At 43.1% G+C, this 24,877-nt stretch overlaps 1 protein-coding gene across 1 annotated transcript in view; it reads left to right on the top strand.

Moving 5' to 3' along the window:
* The window catches only part of PRKCH (protein kinase C eta), a 120,417-nt gene that overhangs the window by 9,699 nt on the left and 85,841 nt on the right, over nucleotides 1-24,877 (top strand). The window contains exon 2 of the mRNA XM_074909323.1: nucleotides 19,701-19,764. Coding sequence (XP_074765424.1) covers nucleotides 19,701-19,764 — 64 coding nt within the window. The remainder of the gene's footprint in view (nucleotides 1-19,700; nucleotides 19,765-24,877) is intronic.

Below are 24,877 nucleotides of genomic sequence, written 5' to 3' on the forward strand. Positions count from 1 at the left end.
ATGTTTTTCCTGCCTTTTCCTCATGTGTTTAGTATCAGCTATCCTCAAAGGCAGGAGTTTGACTTGTCAGCTGGTCTGATTTGTTCTGAAAAAGCAGCTCATACCTTCCTACAGCACTTCTGGTTTCTAGCCTTCTCTTTGGCCTGCTCTGTGGTTTCTGTTTTTCCTTTGCGTGTTTCTTATTTTTTTCTTTAGGTCTTTGTCGTTGGTCTCCATTTTAGCAAAGTACTGTATTTTGTGTTTTTTTCTTAAGTAAATTTAATTTTACCCTGTCATGTAAGAAAGACATCACTTGTAAAATAAAGTCTTCATGTTCATCTCCACTTGCTTTAGTATCTTAAACCTCCTATGGTAGCAATGTTTGGTCTTAGTTTGGAAATCTTTTTATTGCTTTTGGATAGAAAATATTTGCCATCATTCACAGTTTTATAGATGCTGTTGTAAGTTGAAGCAGGGACCAGTCATAACTATGCCGAGTGCTGTAGGTATGAGTCAGAGAGAGATGTACACTGTCAGATCATTTAGGGTTGTGTCAGTTTGCTGGAGCTGGCTGGCTCTATGGTCTGGATAGGAAAGAGGGTGACAGGTTTACTATGACAGTAAAAATCAGCATGGGATGTCTGTAAGTATCTGACAAAACAATTGCAAATAAATGCTGTCTCTGATAGCATTGGAGTTGGCTTGTCTATGTGTGAGTTAGTTTCTAGAGTGATTCTCTCCACCTAGACTGGTCAGTGTGCTCATCCTGTGCTAAATGTATTAATTCTGGGCTAAGATCCTTCAGAATAACGACAGTCTTCTAGATCAAGAACAATTAATGAAAGACTAACTTAACCTCTGTGAATTCCTGCTTTGTCCTGCATTTATTTTCCTTGGTAAATAAGTCCATATAGCTTGGTTTTTTTTCCCGGGTTTGAAGAGCAGAGGAAAAATATGTAGTTCAAAGTGTTGAAATTTGGGGATTGATCTACTGAATGTTTTCTTCTATCTCATCCTCTAATCTTTTAAAATTTAAATGCTTTAAATCTGAAAAAGAGAGGGAGAAACTTTTCACGCAGTGGGGCCCAATTCTTGTCCTTTCCTCACATGTTGACTGGCACGCTCTGTGAGAAGCTGCTCTCCATACCTCACTTCTTTCTGGCATCTATTTTTAATAACACTGATGTGGAAGTTGTCTTCCTCATTTCTTGTTGTAAAATGTCACTGTAAAAAGTGTGTCTTCTGTGAGATTTCAGCAGAATAAGAGCCTGGTGCTTGCCTCTGCTTTTGCTTGCCAGGTTTACATCGGCGGATTCCCAACAGCATCGATGGAGTTACACTGCCAGCTCTGCACTGGTCTGATTGGGAGAAGAACTGGACACATTTCTTTCTTCCTCCTTGCACGCAAAAATGGTTTATAATGATGGCTGGGTTGTACATTATTTATTGAGCACAGTGAGTGCTCATGGAGCTCCGAGAAAGAGGAAGGAATTGGCTTCTGCGCAATGAGTTTATTATCTAGGTCATTCACAGACTGAGGCATCTAACATTAATATATTCAATGAAAATTTATTCTGTAAGGCATTTGCTCCTGAGACTGGAAGAAAATATAACCATGTGAGGAAAATGTTGCTGTGCGGTCCATATCCATGGTGGGATTTCTTGTCAAAGCTACTCAGTTGGAACACAATAATACAAAAGCTACAGTGGTGTCAAATATTTAGGGTGATCCTCTATATCTCCTAACAGGGCTTTGTGGGAGTATTGCTGTTGATAATCAGTTTGCAAGATGGAGCCCCACGCCTATCACTTCATTATTTATTTACTTAATAACAGTAAAAAGTAAAGAGGAGCTTTGGGTACTCCCACAAGAATCGTTCACAAGACTAGCTTATGAGGGAAGGTGACTTTTTGGAGATTGTTAGAAATGACTTTACAGTCAATTTCCTTTCTTAGAAGTTTCAGCCTCTTATTCCTGCCAGGGACTACTGATGATAGCTTACAGAACTATGCTAGGAAAAAATACTGGTTTATTAAATATTTCTTAACATAGTGGGATGTAATTGTGGTGGTTTAGTAGCTACTATACAAGCAACTAAGCCATCTTCCTCTCAAAAATTAGCCCCTATTATAATAACCCCATCAGTACTTAATGATAATAACTCGTTTTGACCACATTTGCAAATAATTATCTCAAGTAACATTTGCCAGTAAATATGATAAAATCTTTCCCCGTTTTCTCGGTTCTAGGAAGGAACATATTTCACTTTCCTTTGTAAAATCATGCTGAGTGGTTTTTGGTCTGAGCCTAGAAGAGCATCAAGTTCATTGTGCTCATGTCCAAGAAGGGAGCAAGTTCTAAAGCTGCACTAGTGAGCCCAGACAGTAGGGCCTTATACTTTCCTTTTGAGGGACAAAAGGGGTATGATGCAGACAAAAGAAATGGGCAGCAATATTGCAGATGTGGCTTCTCTTGTTCCAGATCTCTATTGGTTGAGGCTAAGATCTCTAGCTCTCCCTGAAGGACAGTAGGACCCCCACATTTACTGTTATGGTGCTGTCTCTTGATTCGTGGAAATAAAAGACTCTACAACTCGAATTGAGTTATAAAGCAGGTATGTTTACTCCGGCACCAGGGTGCAAGGGGATCTCTCCACAAAGCTTGCACACCCACCGCACATTTTACCAAAAACTCATAGAGTGTGGATATCCATATTCATTGGATTACATGACACAAACATACATATGCATGAGTCAGGCTGGGTTAGTTAGAAAGGCTGATGTTAACAGTTTATGTCCTCTTTGCACCTGCCCATTGCCTCCTGGTGGGCGTCTTCAGGGGTCTTTGGGAGGAAGGCTCGTAGTCTTTCTCACTGTTTTTTCCCTGGAGCATGCGCAGATTCTCTTGGCCAATTTCTTGAATAACAAGAGTGTTTTTCAGATGGTTTACTTTCTATCTTATCCAAGAGAACCAATAGAACTTCTACTGTTCGTATATGGCTATCTTTACTCATTAGCAAAATTCCAACTAGTTTAGAGCCACCTGTTACTCAAGGCCAAAAGTATAATATTTTGCTGAACATTGTAATCCTTGGTAGATTTTCACAGTGAACTGCTTTGTTTTGATAAACACAGTAGTCCTTGGTAAAATTCCACAGAACAGTCTGGGCAAGCAGGATTCTTAGCAATATTTAAAAAAATACTATAACTTGCTATAAATAAGTAAATAAGTTGCTAAGCAGTTTTCTATAAGTAAATAAATCTCAAAACAAGTAATCATTTCTTTGTATCACTCTGCAGGCCAGATCTCACTGTATCCAAATCCTTAGGGTTTGTCATCGTCTTGGAGTGACAGTGTTGCAATGGTGAGGAAACTCTTGGATTCTGGAGTGTCTGGCAGGCTCTGGAATAGCGCATCAAAAATTCAGGATATGTTGCACATCCTCACAGAACAGTTTTCAGCCCCTTGTAGACAAAATGCATTCATGTGCTAGTACAGATTAAACCATTTTCATTTGGGCTAATGCTTACAAAGTCATCCAGACTAGGAATGGGATTTGTGTTTAACCACAGCAGGCTTGTGATTTGTGGGCTCTAGCAGCTTGTACAGGGCAGATCTAGGAGGACACCCAGCAGGTTTTTGTCCTTCTCTGTCCCATGGACAGTTGCTGTGCAGCAGGAGAGGTAGAGTGCTTCCTGCTCATGTCTCTGCTTCTCGCCTACCCCATTTCACAGCCAAGCGTCCTAAATAAAACATCAGTCAAAGACCGAAGGAGTTAATGTGGTGGGCTGTGAACTGTGGTTTTGGAGTTGTGCGACGGCAGTGTCCATCCTGCTGCAGTTGCAGAGGAGTGGTGATGCCTGGAAGAAAAGTGGGGGAAAACTTGCGGGGTGTGTGTGTGTGTCTTGGTACAGTAATCTCATTTTGATTAAAGCTTGATACCAAGATGGCTTTTTCCTGTATTTTATATCTGCTGAATAACTTTGTTAATGATTTATCGGTTCATAACCAATTCTATGCTCTTCCCAGCAGTGAACTACAGCCACTGTTGGACATACACAGAGCCCCTCTCTGATGTTACCTAAGCTCCACTGAAGGGGTATCGAAAGCTGTGTCTTTTAGCTTGTCTAGTTGCTGTGTGTGGCTGCACATCTGCAGGAGTGCAGGATGTTAATGCTCGTGGTGTAGAAATGGCTGGAACGTGTGTGTGTTGTAGGACGGACGACACAATGCACACTCAGTTCTTGCTTAGTGCTATGTGTAACAAGGATAAATCCCTTTAGCTGGTTGTGTTTCCTCTGGTTACTGCTTTGTTGGGTAAAAGAATTAAGAACTTCAGAGCTCCAGAATTTTAGAAGAACCTTAGAATGGAGAATTGTAGCTATATCCAAAATCATCAGGTAGTTCATTTTAGAATTGCACTCTTCTGACTTTATCAAGAATAAAATTGTAGGGTCTGGGTGGATATCTTCAAAGAGAAGCAATGATTGTTCAAGTTATCACATGTTTTGGCTTGTGTGGATGCAATCTCAGAAGTTTTCTGATGTGTCCTTGCAAGCTTGTCATTTCCCTTTGTCGTAGAGAAAGGAGTGTGATTAATACGAGGTCAGTGGATTTACTTCTATATATAAATAAGCTTACTGCAAAGAAACTTGCCTCAGCAATGGATATGCAGTACTCATTGTTTTTAAGCAATGCTGCTGCTTATTTTAGTAACATTTTGGAAGCGCCTGTTCCTGTTTTGAACGTGAACTTTAGGTGAGAAAAGAGTAACTGGGGCTTGTTGGTTTTAAATAACCTTTGGTGCTCCTGTGCTTGGCTCCTGAAAGAATCTTCCTGACTTTGAAAAAGCTCATTAACATTTTTTCAGCATAAGTTTTATGGTTCATTTCTAGATTGGCTCAACAGTCTCCTTATGTTAATAGTCCTGGGCATATGAAATTTTATTTGCAGAGAAATGCGAGTTTGTTGTTTGTGGTTTGGTTTTTTTTTTTTTTTTAAATCATCTGCACAGAAATACTCTTTATCCGTGCCTGATAATTTTTTTCACTGTCAACAATAAGAACAGAACCCTTTTATTTTTCTTCTTTTAAATTTATATATTTTTAGCCAGTAAATGGGTAGTTGCAAAATGCTGTACACCAATAGTATTTATTCTTACTCCATCTCTAACAATATTAAGCAACTATTTCCACAGAAACAGTGCTCTTTACAATAGACAGTGTTGTGGCTTGCTTCAAAGCCACAGTTGGAACATGTAGGTGTTTGAAGAGTACCAGATCTTTCCGTCTATCACTGTGAATTTTCCAGTGGGTCATTACTTGTTCAGACTTTCTATCTCAGTACCCGAAACCACCCCAGTGCTTCATATTACTGTGTGTGGTAATGTTGCAGAAACCTTTCAAGTGCTAGTGGGCTGCAAGAGGAATCTTTTGGATTCATAAAAAGCCGAAACTGATGGTGCAGTTGTGGTGATGATCTAGCCAGCAGCTCCAATGCAGTTTAGGATCTAACTCTTCACTTCTGTAATCTTATCTAGGGCTCTTTCACTATCATGCATATTAGGAGAGAACAGCCTTAGGTGTTTTATTATAATTCTTAGGGGACTGCCTTTGTAAGAGATCAGTTAATTGGATGTATGGCAGTTATGAGAGGGACTGCATCTCTTTCATTTTCTTCCCCCCAAGGTTGTTACTGAGCATCCTGCTTGTACAGAGAGGAACTGTCTGACTGGCTTCTTGGCTTTATATTAAAGGGCTCGGTAAACCTTAAAGAAGGGAAGTTATTTGATTTTAGTTTGAAAGAAGATAAATGCTGTCCAGGGGATTTCAGTCCTTGGCTGGTGAAAACTTTCTGGTTAAGGTTATAAGATTAAAGTTGACTAAAAAGACTAAAATTGATGTGACTTTTCCTGGAATGAATAAAACTTTGCTTTGGAAAGCAAGGTAGCATATTCCCCCCCTCAGCAAGGGCTGTTTGTCAATGGGAAGAGGAGGAGGAGCATAAAGTCCACATTAGCAGTACCACCCAGGCAGGGAAGCAGTTTTTTCCATAAGGGAATTTATACTTTTAAGCGTATTAGTTAGTGGCTTGGAGTTAAAAGCATGTGTGTTTGTAATACAAAGCACATGCAACACTGGCTGTGGCACAGAAAAATGCCAGGCCAGGCCTTCCATTCACAAAGAAACAAATTATTTATCAAGGAGGGAACATGACAGCGGTTGTCCTAAATATGATGGCCTTGTAACAGAGCCTGTCCTGCTCTTGGCTTACCTAGGATTGTCATGTGCTCGGACTTGTGCTGATCCCCATCAAAATCTCTGTTTGAAAAGAACATTTATCTGCAGCTTTGCAGATGTTGATGTTGAGCTTTGGATGGGAAATGTGGTCAGCATCAGGTAATGCTGTCAATTGACATGTGAACAAAACCACTCCAACCATGTTCTGACCTTTTCCTCCACAGACCCTTTCAGGATCCCCACACTCCACTGTCCCCACGGCCTCTACCCCACATCCCCCCCCCCCCCCCCCTTTTTTTTTTTTTTTTTTTTTAATTCAAGGTACATCTTGGCCACATTGGTTAAGAAGTGCTTCCTTATCTTGAAACCACACTTTGGAAAGGGAAAAAGAGATATTGAAAGGGGAAATACATGACAACATACTGTTGGTAGATGCCAGCAAGCTGCCTGTCAGCCTGCAGTTGCAAACCCCAGAAGTGCCTTCTCCTTCAGATGGAGGCAGATGGCTGGCTCAGCTGAACAGCATACCCCAGTGGCATGACATCTTGTCACCCATCCGCCAGACTGGAGAAGGCTGGAGACTGATGCTTTTCATCTCCTTCCTGTCTCAATTGCTGGAGTCACAGCTATGATTTTATTGTCACAAGTGGGTAGTGAGATCATCTCTCTCATGAGGTAGATGAGGAAAACTGTAATCACTGACTTGGTGCGACTAAAAATTACTTGGTCTTGGACAGTTTGTCTGTTATTGCAGTGCTTGGCTTCAGGATTTCGGGACTTTTTTTTTCCTAATCCTTTCTCAACTACAACCCAGGGTCCTTCACTATGAAGAACCTGATGTATGCACCCTTTTTTTTAAACTGCTGTTTTACAGAAATATTTTTATTGTACTCTGTTCCCTCTCTTCCACCAAAAAAACCCCAAACCCGAAACACAAAAACAAACCCACAAACAAAAGCCACTATACAAATAGGATATGATCTAACTTGGCAAAGCAAGTGTTGGCAATGGGTACAGGGTGTTGTCAGCTGCGTACTGGATCCCAACCTACATTCTTTGTGCTTCATGAAGACTTGACTGTGACTCCCAGCACTGGACCTTGTGGGATTAGAGCAGAGACATGAGTGGTAACATCTGCAGACCAGGAGTAAGCATCATACCTTCAGGAATGCTGGGGGTGTGCATGCCTTGGCACTCCTTTTTTTTGGGTTTTTTTTTTTTTTTGGTACCTTTAGAAACATCTAATTGGCTATGTGGCCAGAAACTGCTACTGCTTTTGCATGATGTTCTGGGATAGTGTACCAGGGGTACACTAAGCTGTTGACAGGGAATGGGAGAGGGGTTAGTGTGTTGGCTAAAGTACTTTTAACCTTCCTCTCTATCTTTCCCTGTGTCCCAAGCAGATTCTTTCCTGTGAGACAGCACCCATATTTGATAGTTCACTTCTCATCCTTCAGTCTCAAATAATTTGACAGATCATCTTGCAACATGCAGTGTGAGAGGAGATGGGGTAGATTAATACTGGCTGGATATAAATGTTAGTCCTTAATAGTTTCAGTGTTAAGGGACTGCCAGGTGAGGAAGTGAGAGTAGGAGGAAAGAAGTCACAGTGACTGACTCAAGATCTGGAAAGAATGTCAGAGTATAGGTGCTTAGCCTTCTCTGTGGTGTTACAGCCCATGCCAGGATCTGGGTTTCGAAAGTTGCTGGAATTATTCCCTCCTTTTTGTATCCTCACTAAGGATGAGTAATGCAGGGGCTATCCATGATGGGAACATGCCACTGAGACATGTTTTGTCAGAAATATTGGCAATACCTTGATTTTGTGCATAAATTAATTCATTGTGATACTGATAGGAGTGCTTGTGGTGTGTGCACCCCCACCCCTCCATGCACTTAGTGTGAGGTTTTCTAGTCCCTGAAAACAATGATGGGTTCTGGTGCAGTGGAGCAATTGACTCTTCTTGACGTCTGGACCACTGTGCACCCCAGCATGTGTTGCTTTCATGGGTACTGCAGAATCCTCCTTGCACTTTTTCAAGGCGGTGTGCCTGCTGTGCTGTGTGCTAGGCCGGGCTTTTGGAGACCACAAGCACTGTTTCTAGTTTAGCTCCTGCCATCCCCATACATTGCTTTCCTTGTCTATAAAATTGATGGTGTGAGGTTTCCTCAGCACCCCAAGGGGCTTTGTGGTTTTCGGTTGAAAAGGTGGAGATATGTGCGATCTCATATATGCAGCTGCTTTCATACATCACGTTGCCTTTAGGGAAAGTACAGCAACATCACTGTAGGAGCGTGATACCAGGGTTGCAACAAGGGGATGGCAGCCTGCGTGGGAGGTTTCCCTGGCTGAAAGCAAGCACCGTGGGCCTTCCTGGCATGGAGTTTCCCTTAGCCCTACCATCCATGTATTCGGGTTCCAGCTATTCCCAGTGTGGTGTTACAGCAGCTCTGGAAATCAGGCTGAGATGGGTGAGTGATGATCAGGACAAATAGCTGTTGGCTCCTCATGCAGCAGACAAAACATTTGCCAACCAAACAGTGTAGCGTTGGGTATTGCAAGACCCTCTACTAAGTACAGATCTTTTTGGCACTTGGTGTCGAAGGGAAGAAGAGAGTAGGTATCTGCAAATCAAGCCCTCTCCCGAGTTTTTGGTTTGCTCTTGAATCTCTGTATCACAGAACCCCAGCTTCCTGCCATCAAGTTGCAGGCATCGAGATGCTTAGTGCATCTCACTCTGGGATCCCTCTTTTTTTTTTTACAGCACCCATTAGTAGTGATTAAGCATCATAAATAACTGAACTTTTCCATAAGGTTGCCTTTTGCTATACCACCAGAACTTAACTTTTTAACTGTTATTAAAGAGATGGGATTTGGCTCTTCAAAAGTAAACCTCTGGCAGAAATGGTTGGAGTAGCAGAAAGTTGTGACCTTTCCCCTTTCTACCTGGAGTGCTGAGAAATTTGATGGATTATATTTGGAAGACTAATGGATTTTAATGGTACGTGATCTCATCAGCTGTGGCCTGGTTTTAGAAAGAAGAAAGAGCTGTTGGACAAAAATGGAAAAGCAGCAGTACACCAAATGAATTATATGTAGTAGGAAGATATTTTAGAAATAGTGACATACCTAATGGAGACTTGAATGGGAAGAATTTCATGGAAGTTTAAGATTATGCTATAAAACCTATGAATAACAAGGAAATACTTCCCAGCATGGAATACTGGAGAACAGTGCAAGTATATGAATGAGCAAGGTGCTGGGGAGACAACTGCAACAGGGTTCTTTGCAGAGTATTGCAGCTGGTTTAGGGGTTCACAGTTCTGTGAGTTGGATCTATGAACAGGATATTGAGGGCCCTGTCTGACATTGTACAACCCAGTGGATTTCTCCTAAGTTACGTAGTGCTCTCCTGTTGTAGCTGTGCAGTGACAGTCCTTGGGTGACCAGGAGTACCTTGACCACAGAACCTCAGACAACGATGCAGACTTTGCTGCTTAATGTGAAGTCATGCATGATTCATAAGTCTGCGTAGATTTGTTAATAAGGTTAATTAAAACTGCAGGTGAATGCCGTGCCTTGGAAGACTTCTGAAGACCAAGAGCATTGTTACTGCTTCTCTGCCTAATCTTTTTCTTTCTGCTTCTGTATTTCTGCCTGATGCCTGTTCTGTTCCTCTCTGGGCAAAACCCAGGTCTCTGGTGTGCACTGGCTGGTACATGGGCTACCTGGGCTTGCTCACTTGCTAGCACACACCTGCCCTTTCCTTGTCGGGGCATACTGCATCAGTGTGCAGCTCAGTTATGTCAGTGTTTTACTTTGAGAAAAATCCGCTTACCAACTCGTTACTACGGCCCTTGGAGCATTTCCAGACAGGAAGTGCCACCAACTTGCCTGTTTGGCACCCCTCAGTGATTTATTTCTTTATGACTGTAAACAGCAAAACTGGCAAAAACTTCCTGGTTTTTCTGCCAAGTTATATTTAGTTAATATATGTGATGGAAAATATGTTTGTTGATCATCTCCAGAACTTGGAGACAGAAAATGGCATTTCCTGCATTGTATACTTGGTGAGAGACCTAAAGCATGGGCTGTCAGCATCATCCCTTCACAACTCATGTGTCCAGAGTGTAATAGCTGAAGTGGTGTCCCAGGGCTTTATAGCTGTTGAAAGATTTTTGTTTTGTTGGTAATAACTGGTTGTTGAGGTTTATTGATCTGTTGTTACTGTTCATTGAATGGAAATAGAAAATTTTGTTTGTTGTCAAAGCTCTTAAGTCCTCTCAAGAGCAGAGACCTTGTCCCACTTTCAGCTTCTTTTACCTGCATTTGCATATATAGGTGTTTGCAGGCAGATTTCCATACATTGCGTATGTAAAGCCGATATCTTGATAGCAGCTACCAAATGTGTACATGGGTTTATTTGTTGTAATCAAGTGTTCAAACAGCTGAAAATGAAGCTCTGCATTTGCCATCCTTTAATTTAATGGTCCTACATTGATGTTCATACCTGCCTGTTAGAAACTGAGAGTAATCTGTGACTTTTTTTTTCCTCCTAAATCCCTTTTTTTAAAAAAAAAGCTCTAGGAGGAAGGCAAGAGGAGTTGAGAGGAAAATCGAGTGATGGACTGACCACGGTGGTGGTATTTGGCATGGTGTTACAAAGTAAGATGTATGTTTAATAATCTGTGTGCAGCAGAGCTAAAGCTCTGCTTGTATGTGCATGTGGTAGGGAAGGGCAGAATGTGTCCTGCCCACGCGGTTTTGGTTTCAAGTAGGCTGTGGTGGTACAGGCTGTGGAAGGGCCAGGGGAGGTGACACGAAGGTGTCAAGAGGCCCCCCGGGGAGTGGTGTCCTGCCCCTGTTCTCTGCGGTTCGCTGGGTTGCAGAGGCTCTTCAGGGAGGCACAGAGCAGCCTTTGCTCTCAGCCTGACGTTTCCCCTGGCCACCACGTACAGTCACTAGAGCAAAGGAGATGCTGTTTGTCAGCCAGGTGGGAAAGCGGAGCCACGGAGCCGAGTTGCCTGCAACTTGATGTCTCCTGGGTGCGAAGCTGGTTCAGAGCAGGCTTTTTGTCGCCTTGCTCTTACCCGTTCCCCAAGGCTTTGCCCAAAAGGGGAGACCTTGGCCTTCCAGGGCTCTGTATGCCAGCAGCACTGCTCCCCCAGCTCAGGCCGTCTGGCTGGCCGGGCCCTGTGCAGCAGCGGGGCTGCAGGAGCCGTGCAGGGCAGGAAGCCATGCACCGCAGCGTGCCTGCGCCCTGCCGATCAGAGCCGCCCGCGGAAAGCTCAGGCTCCACCGCCGCTTCGAGAGCTGCCGGCGGCCGCCTGCGAGACCACCTTCCTCCCCTGACCCGCAGGGAGGGTTGACAACAAACCACCTCTTTGAAGCTGAGGCGGGAGTTTCAGCACCTGCTTTGCTGTTCGTGGGCAGTTTGCAGTCTTCCCACGCTTGGCATGTTCTGTGCCCTCAGAGAACGGACCCTCGCTGCTAGGGTCTGGACATCTTTCATGTTTTCTTCTCTGCCCATTTACCACTCTAGTCCTTTCTAGCCTCTCTAGGGTTGTGGATGAAAGCCCTCCCCCGTTGCAGATGCCAGTGTGTGCGTGCGATTCTTAGACCTTCCCCCCTCCCCTATTTCATTTTGAGTTTCACTGACATTGCTGAAGGAACAGGTTCTTGCTCAGCGGTGGTGCTGTTGGGGTCAATGCTTGGTCTTCAAGAAACTTTAGTACTGTGGGACTGATAAACTGGTGATTGAATTCCCTCCGTCTGCCACATAACTCAGGAAAAAGAGATCAGAAATCCCTTTGGAGAGTGGTTTTCTTTAAAAACGTAAGGAGAACAAAAATACAACATTCCTTGAACCAGTTGTGTGTGTGTATCTTTTCAGCTTTGTAACCCTACAATTTTTTTCAAATATACTAAAGAGCAGCCACCTGCAACTATTACTTATAAATAAATTGTTATTTTAGAGGTGGGATTTCTCAAAAGTAATATAAATTGGTATAACTCCAGTGGAGCAGGCTTTGTCTCATGCTTTTGAAAATTTTATTTTTTGAAAATTTGAAACCTCCTTTTTTTATCTGTATTTTACTTGTTGCCCTTCAAGCAAGTTTTCTTGGCAAAAATTTTCATGGGATAGATAACTCTTGTTGCAGCCTTTGCTTTTCCTGTGTGAGCAAATCTCCTGTTAAAGTGGGTAATCTCTTGGATTAAACTAGATTTAAATTGATTAAAGAGTCCAGGATTGGCTGAGAGTCATTAGTTATGCATGATTGTTCATGGCTGGTGCACAGCTTATAATTATGCTGCTTGACTGAAAACAAAAGTAATATTTTAAACAGCTGTCCTGGAACAAAAAATTAGAATGACAATATTATAGTAATAGCTGGAATAACTGGTTATAGGAGTTCTGAGAGAGACTAACTTTACACCCATTTGTAGGTTTACCTCCAGAGTGTTAAACATATGGCAGTAACAGTTGTTGGAAAGGTTTCTTTTACCCTTGAAACTTTGACAGCTACTGTCAGTTGCAGGGGACAGAAGTTTTGAGCCTTTGTCCCTTACCAGGAGGTGACCAGGTTGCCCCACAAGGGACCAGGTATTGTTTATAGGTCTAATGGTGCATCTTCTGCAGCTGGAATCAGTGAGTTGTAAGGGCTTCAACACTCTGTGAATTCAGCACAGTGTGTGGACCTGCCAGTTAGAGGTGGGATTGGCAGCTGGGTCACCCTGTGCTCACTCTTTGTTTTGAGAGCTGGCATCAAAATTAGGTATTGGTGGGAGTAGGGAAATGCTGCTGTTTGGCAGCACCATATTCAGAGCTTGGGTGGAACAAGAGCTGGGGCCACTGCTGTTCACCAAATAGCATCTTCTAGGGCCTCTCCTGCACAGAACTTGCCATGGGTCACTGAGAAACTGTCCATGTCTGCCCTTGGCATCTCTGCCATGGAAATTACTGTCCTAAGCACTTGCTGGCCTTTGCAGGAATGAGAAGATACTTGGCACCTTTTTTTTTTTTCGGTCACACAGATTTGAATCTTGAAAATTGCTTGCTGTGCATTTGTAGGAAAAATACTTTAATCTGTTGGTCTGGAAATGCAAAATCTCCTTTATACTAGGAAGCCCTAAGGATTTTTCTAAGGTGCTTGACTTGATAAACAAGTGTCTGTCAGCCTCAAAATGTGCAAGAGGGACTGATTTATCCAAACACCATGTATTGGCTGAGAAAGTTGCTACTTGACCTGTCCAACAAAAGCATGCTCAGGTGGAGGTGCTACCTTATTAAAATGAAGGAAGATTTGGCATTCCATAGGCATGATCTGTTAGGAGCTTTAACAAGAAAGATTAAAAGAAATAACTAGAGGCATGTGAAAAAACAGCTTTAGCTTACCCCAGACTTTCAGCTCTTTTGACTGAACAGAGCCTTGGGAATTGCCTCTACAAATGACTGATTATATGTGCAGTTCTGTTAATTAAATTTAAAAATTGTGTAGGAAGTCAAAAGATATAGCTACTTGTTTAATTAAGCTAATTAAGTCCCCAGGTAGCTTTTATATTTGCTTTATTCACTGCAAGTGTCTGGCTTGTTCTGGTTTTGAAGCCACGTCAGCACTGACATGGCTTAGAAAAAGGTTGTACTTTTAGGATGCTTAGTAATTGTGCCTGTGGGGAAGGAAGGACGGAGCAGCAATGGGAGAAATGATGTTCTGGGCTTCAGGGTAAATGCAGTCGTCTTTTGTGTCTGATCCAAAGACAATAAAAAGATTCCCGCTGATTTCAGTATACTTCAAATCAGGCTTTTCAGACTGGATAGGGGAGGGAAGGAAGAAAAAATTTTCTGAACTTGTGTTTGCAATAATTAATGCTCATGCAGTGTTGAAGATGTCTCTTCATCCTGGAGGTCCACCTTGTCTCTCTTTTGGAGAGTGAGCAACTCACAGGCAGGCAGGCCACCCTTCGAATCTGCCTCTTCCCATCCACAGTGACTTTTTCAGAGACATGCCTGGCTCTCTGAGGCTGACTGACTATACCTGCTCTTCAAGTTCAGTGGATGCTTTAACTGGGTGTTGATATGTTGCCTGAGAGATTACCCTCCTTCTGAATTTGTTTTCCAAACCTCTTCCATTGATGAATCACGCGTGACCAGTTTTTATTATATGTGTGAAGGCATATTATTAAGGATCCCTGTTTCGGTCTCCCTGAATCTGTTCTCTCATTCACTCCTGAACTAGTCTTTTTTTTTTTTTTTTTGTAACGCAGAGAAGGGGAGTTAATGACACTTGCCTAGTTGTTGGGAACAGTGTTAGTACAGTCCTTTTCTGAATAAGGTGTGTGAGGTGGTTGACTGGGGCCTCTTCTTGTGGGAAACCGATCCCTTGCAGCTCCCTTTGAAGTCACGTGGGAGCTGTGTGATCTCAGCAAGTTCAGGCATGGGGCACCATGTGAGTGGTTTGAATTAGGAATGGAGTCCTCCTCCGTCCTGTGTGTGTTCAGCCTCATTGCCAAAGTGTTGCATCTCACAATGGCAGGGTAATGAAACCGTGGCTGAACTCAACAGTCCTTGCTCATTTCCAGCTTGCTTGCCAAAATCCTCCAGCGCTTATTTTCTCTTAGATACGGCTGTGAAGTTCAACAGAAGTTAAAGTGTATGCTTAGCTGTGGGCCAAAATCCTGTATTGTTCTTACAGATACAAAGGGGGTTCCTGAGCTCCTACAGTTGATCTTATCCACCCTTTGTGCTGTGGAGGCACGTGCTGCCTTCCATTTCCTTGAACTAGAAGAGAGCAGCGATTAAAGGCTTTACTATGCTGATAAGCACACTTTCCTCTCCCAGTTAGCTAAAGCTTGGCCAAGTCACCTCTAAACCAGCCGGAAAGTCTGTTTTTCCTCCTGGTTGTTCTCTGAGGGACCAGGCTGGGGATGAAAGCGCTGGAGAGTGAGGAGGGTGATTACTGTTTACAGCTATGCAGGCCAGTGGTGTGATGCAGCATACCACCAGTTTAGTTTGATTTGTTTGGAGATCAGTGTACCTCATAGCATTCACAATATCATGCATAAATAAAAATTCAGACGTCCTCTGCCTCTCCCAATACAACAGGACTTTTCCCACTGCAGTGCATCTCCTGCTCTGATACTAAACCTTCCAGGCAGAATTCTGCAATTCCCTAAAAGAAGTTACCCTGTGCCAGATAGATTTTGGCATTAGGAGGCTTTTCTCTGTACTTATTACTCTTTGAATATTGTTCTCAAACATGTACACATGGTTACATTCCTGTATCATCTCCTATATTATGATATAGGAGTTCTCCCTTAGCATCAGACAGTTGAGTTTCTCCGAGGTTCTCTTGCTTTCTTTGAGAAAGAAGATCAGCATCAGCTGCATTGTTGACCCAAACTGATTTGGTCTGCTTTGGACTTTAATAATTCTGTCAAGAATAATACCGTGGCCCTTGCTTCTCTGTAAAAACATATTTTTTTGCCTTTAAGCAGCCATGGTCAGTTGTGGGAAGAAAAGAAGCAATAAGCAAAACTTGGTGTATGCGTGATACTTGTGTTACACCCGCACTGGTGTTGTGAGGCTGGATCCCAAGGGTGTTCACTGATGCTGGGAGGTACTGACGTTGCCGGAGCCTTGCCGGCATGCCGTCAGGGCCTGGGCTGCCAGCCAGCCGTTGCTAGATAAGGTTATTCCTTCCATGGCTGGAGGGCCAGTCCTTTGGCAGCTGCTTCCTTTTCACATACTCAAATCTTATAAAATAACAGAGCTTAGTGAGAAGTCCTCAGTCTGTGAAAGTAGGTGCTAGTGATGTAATTTCTTCAGTGACTGAAGAGATTGAAGGAGCATTTATATTCAGAGTTCCTCCTTTTGGGGAAGAAGTAAGGTACCACAGTCTTCATTTGTGGGCATCTGGTTTCATATGGTTATGGCCCAAATGTGGCTTCAGTTGCTTGTTGGGTTGGTAAAGCAATCCCGAAGCACATGCTGTTTCTGTAGCTGCACCACAAAGCGTGAAGGCGGTAATGAAGATGTAAAGCAGTGGCAGGAACTGAGCTGCAAGGATAGCTGAGGTTAGCCCTAGGGCCTGGGCTTAGCAAGCCGCTGGCTGTGCACGCCAGAGCAGCATGTGAGCATCCCTCTGGCTGCACGGGCATTGCAGGTTGTGGTCCAGCAAGTGTGATGAGCTCAGAGGAGTTAACTGCCGCCAGCACGAGGGCCCTCCGTGTTGTGTGGCTGTTGTACTGGGGGGCCGTGCAATGGCCGAGAGGAAGCAGGGGAGTGTTGCTGTCTGGGAGCTGCTCAATTGTCTGATCTCAGGCAGGCTCATGGGAGGGCAGGTCTGTGGTCAGACATTTTGCTTTCAGTTTTCTAGGTCAGAGATTATTTTCTGTTTCAGGCACGTTCCACGTAACTGGGAGCTGATCTCTGATATTGTGTTGGCTGCTACTTAACTGGTCAAATTTTGTATTTAAAGGAGATCATAGCAGGTCCAAAAGCCGGACTTTTACCAATGGTCTATTAATTTTAATTACTTAATTTCATTGTATCTTAGCTTTTGTTGTTGCTATTGCTATCAAATTAAGACCAGAGAAACTCTTAAGACTGTCTGTTTTAACCTCTTGTATAGGACAAGATTTCACTATCAGTCCTGCATCCAGTGGGGTGCCAGTGTGCCAAAGTTTCAGCAGCTCCTGGTATGCTGGGGCTTCAGTCTTCATTTTTGAGCCTTTCAACTGTAACTTTTCATTAGACCCTGCTACCATGTGCCGTGAGATGATCGAGTGTAGCTAGATCCTCTTTATTGAGTGCTCTAGAAATTTATAATACGAGCATGGCTGCTTAGTGTAGAGGATTTGACTTGGTCTTTAGTCTTGGAGTCTGGAGGGGAGAGAAGTATTTTGTTTCTGTTTTGTAAGACTATGCTACTCTGGGCAGAGGAATCTCATTTGCAGTGGTGGAGAGCAAGGTGTGTCACAGAGTTGGGACCAATTTTTGTTTGTTTCCTGTGTTGAAGATGGATGATGCTTCTGTTGCATCTCCTGTTCTCAGCCCAGCTGCTCATGTCTTGACAAGCCTTTGCTTTTAAGACTAAACAAGGAGTGCAGGGTTCGTTCTGTATCCCACCAAAGACCGTGTATGTTGGGAGAAGAGAAGAAGGATCCTCTTTGTGAATCACTGTGTATGGAGACTGGCAGAAAAATGATAAGCACTGAAGAATGATTTTGGAAACCTAAGTAAGGATTTTCCCATAAAATCTAAATTTTTGATATTGCATAAATCCATTTGGGTGACTGTATATGTATATATTATAGATATTACATATTTTTGAAATAACCATTTCTTTACAAAGCTGTATATCTCATCAGTGAACTGAAATTTAGGAAAAAATTATTCATGAGATAGCTGGAGTTGAAGTTTATTTGGTGAATGTCTTCTGTATTAATGGAGACAGAGGGCTGTTCAAACACAGCTTCCTAAAGTCAGTGTAGTAAGCAGCCCAAGCAAATGCAAAATTTAATATTGAGTCAATGCTAAATATTTAATTAAATTTTCCCAGTGAGATTGATTTTTTTTTTTTTTGATTTTTTTTTTTTAAGTGGAAAAAATAGTGACCATAAAATGAACATTTTGGTAGGATTTTCCTAAGCAGTTCTAACTTCCCTGTTTTGTATCCCATTGATAGAGGTGTGTCACTTCTGGACTGCAGCTGGAGTCATGCGAATAGGATGTTCTCTTGTCCTTTCCCTGAAAATATTTGCTGTGCCTATCCTAATGAATTCCCAATAGTTTAAAAAACAATTTCTTTACCTCTACAACACAGTGTAGGCTAGGGAAATGTATGGTGATGGTGTGTGCTGTCTTTGCTTCCACCTCACCCCAGCGATTGTTTTCTCTCGGCTTATGTTAGTGGAGCTGCAGTTATTATCCCCAGGAGCAGAGGTGCCAGCAGAAAGCGCTGCTATACCTTAACGCTGCAGAGCCAGCCTGGCTTGGACACCTCTTCACCCACCCCACAGCCCTCTCTGTCCATTTGTAGGATGGCTGTTTGCCTCCTCTGTCAGATACATGGAGTTCAACTTTCTCTTTTACCTCTATCTTAATGTTATTCCCTTAAAAGGACCAGTTGGTGCATGGCAGGGTTTTGCATGCCAGGGACAAATGTTGTCTGGATTAGTGGTGATGTATACACTGTTGCTCTGGGAGTTTAGGCGTATGGTTAGAGGTTTATTTGAATGATGTGATGTGTGTTAACACCGGAGAGGAATCAAACTGTTGGCAGGATACATTGTGTATTACCCAAGAAAAAAGAGGGATCTTGGGCTCATCTTTTTTTGTTGTTGCAGAACTGGGAAATATTTTTCTACTCCACAGTGTGCACGCCAAGGTGTGTTAATTCTGGGTACCTCCGTGATGAAACTTGGTGCTACTGATGTAGAAGACATGCTTCTGTTTCTGTCAGACCAAGGAAAGGTGGCTGTACAAGAGCAGAGAGGGTTTGAACCATCATGTTTAGTCATTCCTCCAGAGAGCTCTATTTTCCGAATTTCTGTTATGCGCAGATTATCGATACCTGCAAGATGGGAAGCTCCTCTTTGCTAATTTTTACCTAGAAAATTTTGGGGTCTATGGGGGTTGCTGCCTTTTTTTTTTAAGTGAGCTTTCTGTGTGACAGACTGGCTCAAACTTCAGGGATCCTTAGCTGTGATTTTTGCTAAAAACTAGCTGGCGAACAAAAAAAACCACCAACCCACCCCAAAACCAGAAGCAAGACCTTAATTAAAAATGTAACTAAAAAATGTAATGAAAAATCTACTCACCTAAAAATAAATACCTTCTTTCAAGGACAGGTTGACCGACACTGGGATTGAATCTCTGATCCCTAAAATTATGTTCTGTATCTCTATCTAATTTAGATTAAATGACAAGTCCTTAGGTAACAACACTAACAGTCCTGTTTTCTATGGCTTAAGGTCAAAAGGTGATTTATGTAAGAAATCAGCATTTATCCCAGCGCTGATGGCATTTTGAGAGACTGAAACAATGAGATAAGATATAATAGGGAGGAAATATTAATCTAATTCACGAAACAGATATGCATGGATCTTTAAAGAGAATTGCTTGTGTTAAATCTCACTCCCACTTCATTTACCTGACAAACTGGAACACTATTAACCATATTTTATTTTATTTTTCTTTAATCTCCATTTCTTCTATCAAGGTTGAGATTGTTCAGCACTTCTAGGAGAAAGAAGGAATTAAGTTCCTTACTTTTTATGGGGGCCTGAATGTTTAACAATTTGAGCCCTGGATGCTTGATTTTTTTTTAAATTTTTTTTTTTTTAAATTATGGGTGTGCATGAGGATATATATAGAGCTTCAGATATTATCAAATGTTAGCAAGATTTATCATGCAAAATCCCAAGAAGAGTCTTTGCCTTGAAAAACAATCTTCTAAAGTTTCCTTTACTTTTTCAGGTGGATTTGGAGCCAGAAGGCAAAGTGTTTGTTGTCATAACTCTTACAGGCAGCTTCACAGAAGGTAAGGGAATTATTTTGGCTTGTTTCTATTAAGAACTGGACTCTGGTGTATATTCTTGCCATCAGTTACCAAGCAATACATAAGTGGATGGCATTCTTCATGCAGGCCATGTGCTGTTCCACGCTGGAGATTTCTTGAGCAATGGGGGAAATCTGGAAGGGTCTGTTCGTAATGGCTCACTCTGTGTGTGTGCCCTCTGCTCCTCTGGTGCTCTGGTCTTGGATCCAGGGAGCTGATTCGTGCTTTATCTGGTTTATTTATCTGAAGTTGTCCTTCAGACAGATTGTTTTTGTCACCTGTACTTTTCACCTGGGTGCCTCTTGAAGGGCAAGCTAAGGAGCATGTAGAACATGTTTAAAATAGAACATGTTTAAAACATCTGGATGGTTTTTATTGCATAATGAGTCCCATCTATTTCATGTGCATTTCTGTTTTCTAAGTTCACTTTGCACAGGAAACTTAGAAGTTTTTAGTGTGACAGCTGCCCTAAAAAAGTATCCGGACAGATTTTATTTTCTTTCTGTAATTATATTTTATAGTGTGATGTTTTTAATTTCCCTGTTGTTTATTGTGATACCAGCTATGAACATGGATGTGAGCTGTGCTGGAGTAACCCAGGAAATCTGTGATGGGGCACAGAAGAAGCTTGTTTTCTTCAGACCTATACCATGGTTCTTATTTGTTTTAGCTGTGGCCTCAAACTGCATTTGTTGGGGAGGTGTTTTCTGTACAGAAGCCAATAATTGAATCAGGATCTGCTCTGCTGTCTGGGGGAGCTGGATTTTTGATGTTTTCTTTTGTTCTGCCCCAGATACTGATTATTTGGCACAAAGGCTGTGCCAGGGGGCTGCAGCATGAATAACCCGCCCTGCCATGCTCTGTCTTGGACACAAGGAGGGTGCAAGCTGGAGGGGTGCTTGCTTCAAGGGTTATGGGGGAGCTCTGCTCTCCTGCATAGCCGTTCCCCTAGCTCCTGCCTCGTGGTAGGTGCCCAGACCTCTCAGTGCCCCTGACTTTTTCAAATACAGGTTTCAAATACTGGATGCTTTTGGGGAGCTGTCTCGCTCTTACTGAGCCTGCAGCCTGGTGTGTGCTGGGGCCTGGAAAGTTGCTTGTTGGGGAGCTGGTGCATCAGAGGAGTTGGTGAAGCTTTCAGTTTTCTTTGAGTGGTTTACAACCCAGGAGTGCTGTGCTCCTGGCAGGATGGCTGGGGCCTTTTAAAGCATATGAACTGATCACAGAAGTGATCAGCTGAGCCACACCTGAGGGCCCAGCAAGAGATGTGTCTTTCTCCACAGCAGCACCCCAAGCCTGTGGTGTGGAAGTGGTGGCAGGGTTTGCAGACATCCTTCCCTGTGTGGCTGCGGCTGCTCTTACCCCTAGGAATCACAGGCAGGGCATAGTCCCACTTATTATTATTATCCACATATTAGGAGGGAAACATGAGCAGAAACCCTGACTTTGACTCCTAAAGAAATGTATGGTCTTGGAGTCATGGAGAAGATGAGGGGTATCACACCCTGGCACTTCTGCAGGGCAGAGAGGACCAGAATTCCCTTTTCCAGTGATGATCACATGCTGTGTAAAGCTGGTCAGGCCATATGCTGTTGGTACAACTTTCAGTTCTTTATCTGTCAAGTAGGAATGCATGTTTTTCTCTGCCTAGGTGTCAACTTTGTGGTCTAGGAACGACTGTCTCATTTATCCATGCTTAAAATGTTAACATATCATTTACCCTTTCTCCTCTAGGGAGATGCTCCCTACAACTGTGCTTTGACAGGGAAACATGAGGATTACTTTTTCAAGTCAATTTGGGAAAAGCTTTCTATTTGTGACCAGAGAACAGGAAGAGTACAAAGGTGTGCTAGGAAGGCCTGGAGGACTTCTCTGCAGGCGCAGAGGCCATGGCTCTTGGGGGTGAAAAGGATATTAGAAATTGTCTTTAATTGCCTGTGACAGAGCTGATGATGGAAAGAGAGAAGAAACTAGAGGGCATTTACTTACGTGCATCCCAGTTTGTATCCATGTGCAAGTGTGTCATGCTTGGACATTTAAACCTAGGATTGAGCAGGGATGGTGGTTTTGGGCATAAATTCAGAGTGTGCTTCAAACTTGTGCTGGTGGCTAAGATGTTAAGGCATGTTGCTAACAAGGTCTCAAAGACGAGAGATGGACAGCTCAAATGTTTGTACTGCTACTGCTTTCTGAGGAAAATGGGAAATGTTGGAAATAGTTTACTTCCCTTTCCTCTGTCATTTATTGAGGATGTGTGGACTTACAGAACAGGAAGATCAAAGACAGCTCTTGGGGTTTTTTTCTTGACTGGTTAGTCCCATGTGCGGTGACATTTAGAGTTTCCAATAATAAACATAATCCCGGGCGAGCCTGATTGCAGATACTGACTTCTTGCAGTTGTTGGATAGTGGAGGCATCCATCAGGGAGGGGTTTCCTTCTGAAAAATGGTGAGATCTCTTCCATAACATCATGTTTTATTCTGTTTTTCTCTCTTCTTGTACTGAAAATGTGAAGGCTCGGAATTGTATTTGAAATCTGTGGTTTTTTGAAAGACGTCTGAGAATAACTGACAACTTGAAAGCACAAAAAGTGCCTTCCCACTTGTTTACCCTAATCTGAAGGGCAGCTGCTACCACATCCTCCCCGCTAGTTACGGCTGACGTGACAGAGACCGCTTGAAGCCTGTGTGTGTCTATAGGTGCACAGAGAACCCAACTATGAGCTCATGTTAGACCCCATCAGGGTCGCATGTAGACCCACGTGGAGTTTCAAGCAATATGATGTTTAAGACTTCTGGTCATTTTCTTACAATTTATAAATGGCTAAGTGTGTAACTCTGGGGCATTTCCTGCTCTGGAAGGGATCAAGCAGTAGTAATGTGGTGATGAAAAAAAAGCCAGATTCCAGCAAGTAAAAAGAATAATATGGCAGTGTCTCTTCAGCCACCCATATGGGGTTTTTTAGCAGTTTCTGCCTCACCGCTTTCAGTAGACCATGGGTACAGAAGGATAACATAATGGAGTTGGTCTGAACCATTGGGAGCATCTTCCTTTGAGAAGCTTCTGAGAGCTCCACTGAGCAAAGGTGGAGGGTCAGCTGACATGTTGTTCATCTCTGAGAGGTTTTATTCCAAGCTAGTTGTTTTGTTTATGGAAATAGCAAAATTCACAGGGTGTCAGTCACCATCATCTAACTCCCATAAAGTAAAAGCCAAAAAAGTGGCCAAAGAGAGGGAGGAGAGAGTGGGGATAAAAACAAAACAAAAAAACCCCAACAAAAACCAACCAAAGAAAAAAGACTGCAGTGTTAAGTCCACCTGAGACTGTATTATTTTGTTGTCCTAGAAAGCTTACCCAAAATAGACAGTCCCAGTGGTGTTGGCAGCTTGTACTTTCTTTAGCTTCAGGAGTGGTTGGTTTTTTGGTTTGATCAAAAATTCTTTTTACCAGAAACTTAATTTTGTTCTGCTTACTTACGGTGTGGATGCGGGAGAAGGGTGGCGCTCCTGCGAGAGGCACAGCATGTCCAACAGAAGCACTCGTGTATTGTTGGGATGAGGACAGTATAGAAAATGTACAGTCCTTTGTAGGTTCCCATATGGCTCTTCTGTCCATCAGTGTTAACCTGCTCTTTTGAAGCAGGGAAATATGCCTATTCATGTGTTAAAAATACATGTAATTTTTTAGGAAGAGAAAAGAATGGAGCAATAGGAAGCAAGGGAGGTCTAGCGAAATTATCCCTGCCTATATTATTTTCTCTGCTGGATATATTTGTTGCTGTGCTAAGCTATATCTGATTATATTAACTCCCTTCATTCAGCTGACATTTCCTGTGTAAAGCGACCAGCACAAAATTAAAATGAAAATCTCCTTACGTCGAGAGGAGATTACCTCTCCAAGCGTGACCATGTCTCTGCTGGTCATGCTGGGTCCTGGTGGGCCCGGCACCTGCCTGGGGTGAAGGGAAGCACCCTCTCCTCCAGCCAGCTCCCTTGTTGACCCAAGAACTGTTTCACTCCAGGCTGCTTTATAGAAAAGGTGAGGACTGACTTCTGCCTGCCAGACCTCAGGCATTGCTTAGGGACTGATTTTCCCCCAACACTTCCTTCCCTCCCTCAAATGAATTTATTTACTTCTTCCTGGGTTTTCTTTATTTCACCCTGCCAGATAATAGCATTTTTTTCAAGTGGTCAAAATTATGATTTATCTTAAATTTTCCTTATTCTTTTTACTCTGGATATTAAGACATTTTTTACCCCAGTGGTGTGTTTTGCATTTCTTACGTCTCTCTGTCTCTCTTTTTACTTGCACCTTTCTCTCTTAAAAATAATAAATGTGCCTTCTCTGAAAGGCCTGTCTTTGCCATGGACATGCCCCTTCCAGGGATGTGAGGCGCGTTGCCAGCTGGGGATGGGAGGAGGGCACAGTGTGCTGTGTGTGGGACCAAGCAAAGCCGTAGCTGTCCGAAGGCAATTCAGCTCTGCCCAGCCCTGGGGACCGCAGGAGGTGTGGTTTAGCTGAACCGTTAGTGTTCAGCCTCCCTCCCTTCCTGTGATGACCCTTATGTGTGATAGGATCTCCGGGATAATCCACGACATCTCAGCTCTGTTTTAAGCCTCTTTTAAAGGAAGATTTCTGCTTTATTCCTCTCTAAAACAGGTAGTGCTGTGTAGGGTGTGAAGCTCCCTAATGTTCCTCTTCTCCTAACCTTGGCTATTTCCAGGTGGGCAGCTTCCAAGTAGGGTCATCTTCCTCACCACTCCTGGAAGGCACCTGGGAGCACCCTGGCAGGAAGACACCATTGACTGGGGGCCGTTGCGGTTCTCCAGCACGTTTCTTTGTGCTCTCCTGAGGTGTCATCTAGGTCCCCCTGGCTCTGGTTGAAGGTGAGCTGGTGCTTCTGAGGAGACTGTGCCTTTGGGGCTTGTGCTGTTCATAGCAAGTGACTCTGATGCTATTGGGGTGCCCCATCAGGTGTTGCACAGCTGGTGTTGGTGGTACGAATTCAGACCTGCTCTGCATTACTTGTAGCCCTTTGCTACTGAATACCAGTTTCAGCTGTGAAAGGGCAAGCCATTAATTATTTTCTTCTTGGACA

The sequence above is a fragment of the Athene noctua genome, chromosome 6 (genome assembly GCF_965140245.1).
Source record: "Athene noctua chromosome 6, bAthNoc1.hap1.1, whole genome shotgun sequence".
Classification (NCBI taxonomy): Eukaryota; Metazoa; Chordata; class Aves; order Strigiformes; family Strigidae; genus Athene; species Athene noctua.